Source organism: Aptenodytes patagonicus, chromosome 27, assembly GCF_965638725.1.
Source record: "Aptenodytes patagonicus chromosome 27, bAptPat1.pri.cur, whole genome shotgun sequence".
NCBI lineage: Eukaryota > Metazoa > Chordata > Aves > Sphenisciformes > Spheniscidae > Aptenodytes > Aptenodytes patagonicus.
In genome coordinates this window covers 949,947-955,125 of record NC_134975.1, presented here as the reverse complement: position 1 = coordinate 955,125, position 5,179 = coordinate 949,947, and the positions used below count along the sequence as shown (strand labels likewise).

Below are 5,179 nucleotides of genomic sequence, written 5' to 3'. Positions count from 1 at the left end.
AAATTTAACCCGCAATAACATTGTTTTAGGTCACATCCCTTTAAAAGCCTTCCCCCCCCCCCCCCCCCTTCCCCTCCCCTTCCGATCATTTAACGAGGTGATTAAATCGAGCAGATATTAAGGTAGATTGTAATCCGCCTATGGAAACAATTTCCTCTCTCGTATTTCTTTCCGAGCTGGCCGGCCGGCTCGGGGCCGCGTAAGTTCCGCGGGCGCGGAGCGGGGAGGGCCGCGGCGCTGCTCGGCGGGGCGAGGGCAGGTTGGGAGATTTTTATCTGGGGCCGGAGCTGGAGTCAAACAGGTTTAGCGAAAACGCGTCCTTTGGGAGGGAGATTTAAAGAGATTAGGAGCGTCTGCGGAAAGTCATCGCGTTTTCAGCCGGGGTAATTGCTGGGGGGGGGGGAGGAAACTAAGGACAAAATAAGGAAAAAAAAGAAAAAAAAAAAAAGAAAAAAAATTAAAAAGCGCTCCGTTGGCTCAATTTATTTTCTCCGCTTTTTACTCCCCCTGGGAACAACCCTCCTTGGGGACACGCATCTGCCCCTCGCATCTTCCGGGGAAAGCCCTCATTAAGCGGTTTCTGCCCAAATTTGCCGGGTTTCCCCCCTTTTTTTTTCATCTTTTCCCTGCGGAGGCTCCCGCCCGGGCTGTATTTGCGGCGGTGGGGAGCGGAGGCGGCTGGAGGGAGGGATGGGAGAGGCACAAGGGCTACAAAAGAGGTGCACAAAGAGCCTCTCCTCAAGGCAAAACGACAACAAAAAAAGATATTTATTTTTAAGAAATGTCATCTGCAGTCGGTACATATCATCTGGACACCACAATATTATATACATATACAAGACATTAAAAAAAAAAAAAAAAAAAGATGCTTTTACATATCCAAAGAACACTGTCGATAATTAGCTGGTTTAGAGAGGGAAAGAAACAAACCCCAAAGACAATATTGTGCATTTTCCATCTTGTCAGCGGAGAACAGACATTCCAGTTTCATGGCAGAGATACAGAAACCCTCACGAGAACATGCCCAAAATAGTCTCGTACAGCAACTCGCTTCCATCTGGGACCTAAAATCAGTGGTTGGGATATTTAAGCGATACGGAGCAACGGTTTTCTTCCCACAATAGCAGCCTTATTTCTTATTTTCGGTCCCTAGTGCCGAGAAAATACGAAGCTGATGCACCTTTGCCATAGGTTCTCCATACATTTATACACCGGTGGGTGAAATGGCCCGAGATACGAAAGACTGGCGCGGGGGTCGGACTACACAGCGTTACAGGGCGACATCGGGAGTTCATCCCTCCTTTAGCGGAACTACACTCTTAGCTTATTAGTATTTTCTTTTAAAAATATACACAGTTTAACCTTATCGATGAATTTCTCAGAGCAAACCCGGGGTTTTCACAGTCAGAGCGGGGCAGGGGGATAAATCAAAGATGCGCTCGGTGGTTTTTTTTTTTCTTTTTTTTTTTTTTTTGGGGGGGGGGGGGACGCGCGTGGGCATTTGTGAATGTCGAATATTTTTTTTTTTTTTTTAAATAATGAATTGGAATCAGCAGAGTCCCGATGATGTTATCATACAAACCACCAGATAAATATTTACGCCTCTCGCTTCTTTTCCCGTGCCCCTTCTCCTCCAAAGTCGTCCTCTGTCAGGTGGCGTGGAGATGCGCTGTCTTGGATTTGCTCACCACCTTCTTCTCCTTGACCCTCCGGTTCTGGAACCAGATAGTCACTTGGCGCTCGGACAGGTTGGTGGTGGCCGAAATCCTCCTCCTCTTCTCTTTGGTGATGAATTTGCTGGCCGCGTACTCCTTTTCCAACTCCTTCAGCTGGATTTTGGTGTAAGGGACCCTTTTTTTCCGTCCCCTCCGGTAGCTGCTGACTTCGGGTTGTAAGGGGACCACGTCTGGATCAAAAACAAACAAACCAACAAACCAAACATGAGGAAGAGGGGAAGGGGGGGGGTGTGTTACTGCATCCCGAGGCGTGGGGTGGGGATTTCTGCACGTCGGGGAGGGAAAGAAAGGGGGGAAAAAAAGGAGGATAAAGAGTAGAGGAATGCGAGTGAAGAGAAAGGGCGAGAAAGAGAGGGGAAAAGAGACCAGGCAGGCAGAAAATGCATCCAGCGAGGGGAATAATACTATAATAAGAGGAATAATAACATAATATTCATAATTCACGTGGTGAAAGCCTGTTTTTCTTGGCGACACTGTCCACGCTGATAAACAAGGAGCATCAAGTCAACCCGCAGACTAATGTGCGCGGATAATCAAAGGGACCTTCCGAACGGACAGATTTTAGGCAATATCTAGAGCTTCTCCCCTATTTCCTTCTTCCTTTTCCTTCCCCCCTCCTTTCTCTTTTTTTTTCCACCCAGCAGCAAATCTTCCCGGGGATCCCCGCAGACGCGCACCCCCGAACACCGAGCCCGGTGCAGAGACAAGTGCATCCCCCGCACCCCAAGCCCCTCCCGCCGGCTTGGTGCAGCCCAGGGAGCCCCTCGGAGAGCGGGGGGTGGGGGAGCAAACCCAGCCAGAATAACCCCAGCCCCCCCCCGCCCCCCCCCCCGTGACTTTTGCGGGGGGTGGGGAGGGGGAGATGCTCTGTGCTTTGCAAAGGGGCTATTGGGAATGGGTTCAGCAGGGATACGGGGAGCATCTTCACCCCTGCTCTGTCGGTACTGGGGGGGGGGGGTGTGTGTGGAGGGGGCAAAGCTCCCCCCGAGCTTTCGGGCAGCCCCAGCCCCTTCCCAGCCCCCTGTCAGGGTGGTGGTGGGGGTGACCTGGGCGACGGAGCTCCTCGCCGCAAAGGTGTGACCCAGCTGGCTGGAGCAGGAAGATGGAGGCGAGCTCTCCTCGGCAGGCAGCGCGGCCCCAATTATGGCTGACAGGAGTGAATTGGGGAGCCCCTGGGGGAGCTTTGGGGGCGATCGGCTCTTTGCGGGGGAAATTGGGGGTGCTGAGGGTGCCGCAAAGGCCGGTGGTGGTGGTGGTGGGGGGCAGGAATCTCCTTCAGGGGGGTTCACCAGAGCCGCGGGCGATGGGGAGAGGAAGCGGTGGGGGCGGCAGTTCCTCCAAATACGGCTTGAATGCGAGGACCCCCCCCCAAACCCCCCCCCCACACCCATCACGCAGCCAACAATGCATCGCCAAATTCCCCCCCCTCTCCCCAAAAAGCTCTCGGGAAAACCCATTCCTCCGTCCCTCTTTGTCCCGAAGAAGGAAAACACATAAACCGATGTGTGCCCCCCCTCCATTGCCCCCCCAAAAGGACTAACGCGACCCGTCCCTTCTCTCCATCCAAGATGCTGTAGGGTGCCCCCCCCCCCCCCCCCCCCCTTTACCGTGGTTATTTCATCCCCCCCCCCCCCGCCGGCTCCTGCGTCCTACCCCACCCAGCGCTGGGACGGGGGACGGGGGGGAGGCTGGAAGGAGCCTGGGGAGAGGGACCGGGAGGCAGCACCTACCATCACCTTCCTCCCCCCGCTGCCGTCGGGTCACGGAGCCGGCCGGGCCCGGTGGGACCAGGAGGGGAAGGGAGCGAGGGATTTGCTGGGCTAAAAGATGCTCCAAGGAGGGGTTTTGCCTTCCCGGCTGCCTGCGGGCTGTCAGTCGGGCAGGGTGCCCGCCTGCCCCGGAGGAGAAGCCCCGCCGGTCCTCCCCCCCCACCCCTCGCCTCCCTCCTTCCTCTCCAAACAGATTAATTTGTCACTTGACACCTATTCCTGTAATTGTGTGTAATTGTGATATGATTTACTGTCCCAGCCCCCGACACTTCTCATTCGACTGAACCACTAGAGAAGGGTTTTTAAAATTTTGGGGTTTTTTTTGCCTTTTTAAGCTTTCTGCACTTAGAGAAGCGGCAAGCGGAGGGGAAAATGAAGCGAAAGGCACCGAGAGACGCTCTTTAGGCGAGGCAACAAGAGGGAGGAGAGAAGAAAGGGAAGAATTAAACGGCAAAGTTACTTTCCAAGCAAGCTCACGGCGTGTATTTTGATTCAGAAATGATTGCTTCACCTTCTTTCCCATACATGTTCATACACATTGCCTTGCACAGCAGGCATTCCAGAGCCATTTCTTTCCCTTTAATTACATATACGGGCATACACGTATCTATCTGTGTATGCGTGTGTGTGTGTATATATATATATATATATGCACACTCATCCGCACACACGCACATCCGCACCTCCGGTTGGAGCTGGCGGTTGGGAAGCGGGGGAGCACGCCGGTTCCCGGAGCAGCCTACCTGGGAAAGGTGATTTCCAGAGGTGCGCGGACTGCGATTGCTCTTTGGAGCAGTACACTTGCCCGTCCCAGCCGTTAGAAAGAGCCCAGTGTTGGTAACCTTCCATGGGAAGCAAAGCGTCGTGTCTCGGTTCCGGGTGACCACCGAGCCCCGGTACCACCGACACGTCCAAATAGCCAGGGACCGCCTGGTAGGAGCTGGGAAAACCGGGGTAAAAGGCGAATTCTTTGGCCCTCGACGGCAGCTCCTCGCCGGGCAGGGGCCCGCCGGCCTCGGGGTACTTCTCCCCGGGGTGGTAAGCGCAGGGTTTCTGCTGCAAGTTGACTCCGTGGGAGTGGGACAACCTGCAGCCGTAGTAGCCCCCACCGAAGGGGTAACCGTAGCTCAGCGCCGCGCTGGAAGCCGCCCCCGACGGGCACTGCCGGGGGGGCTCGGCAGCCGCCAGTTCGGCGTACGCGGCTCCCTGTGGCGGCGGTGGGGGCGGTGGGGCGGTGGGCACGGCGAGTCCCGCGTGGGGCATCATCTCCCGGCAGTGCCCCAGCCCCTCCATGCGGTTCTTCTCCCGCGGGGCGTCCTCGCAGCGGCAGGCGAGGCCGTCGGGCCAGCGCGGGGGGAGGCCGAGCGGTGCCGTCATGTCATGCCGCGCTGCTCCCGCTCCCGCCGCCGCCGCCGCCGCCGCCGCCGCCGCTTCCTCCTCTTCCTCCTCTTCCTCCTCCTCCTCCTCCTCCTCGGCCGCCGCCGCCGTCGGGGGAAGCTCCGCGCCGCGCCCCGCCGCCCCGCGACCCCCCCAACATATCGGCGCCGCGCGCGCATGCGCCGCCGCCCCGCCGCCGCCGCTCCATTAAGAAATCCGCCGCGGCCACGCCCACCCGGCCCCCCCCCGCCCCGACGTTGTTCCCGCCCACGTGATCCCGCCGCGACGTTCATTGGT

The 5,179-nt window shown here is 56.9% G+C and overlaps 1 protein-coding gene across 1 annotated transcript; it reads right to left on the bottom strand.

Moving 5' to 3' along the window:
• Positions 1-1,417: 1,417 nt before the first annotated feature.
• LOC143171371 (homeobox protein Hox-C13-like) lies at positions 1,418-4,899 on the bottom strand. Its single transcript, XM_076360312.1, has 2 exons — positions 4,249-4,899; positions 1,418-1,906 (listed from the first exon to the last, which is right to left on the bottom strand). The coding sequence occupies exons 1-2, from the start codon at positions 4,880-4,882 to the stop codon at positions 1,650-1,652; spliced, it is 891 nt and encodes a 296-aa protein (XP_076216427.1). The 5' UTR covers positions 4,883-4,899; the 3' UTR covers positions 1,418-1,649.
• Positions 4,900-5,179: the final 280 nt, after the last annotated feature.

Coding starts and splice junctions, on each gene's coding strand:
- LOC143171371 (XM_076360312.1), bottom strand. CDS start 4,882: ATGACGGCACCGCTCGGCCTCCCCCCGCGCTGGCCCGACGGCCTCGCC. Junction 1,907..4,248: donor CTGGAAATCACCTTTCCCAG/GTAGGCTGCTCC, acceptor TTTTTGATCCAG/ACGTGGTCCCCTTACAACCC.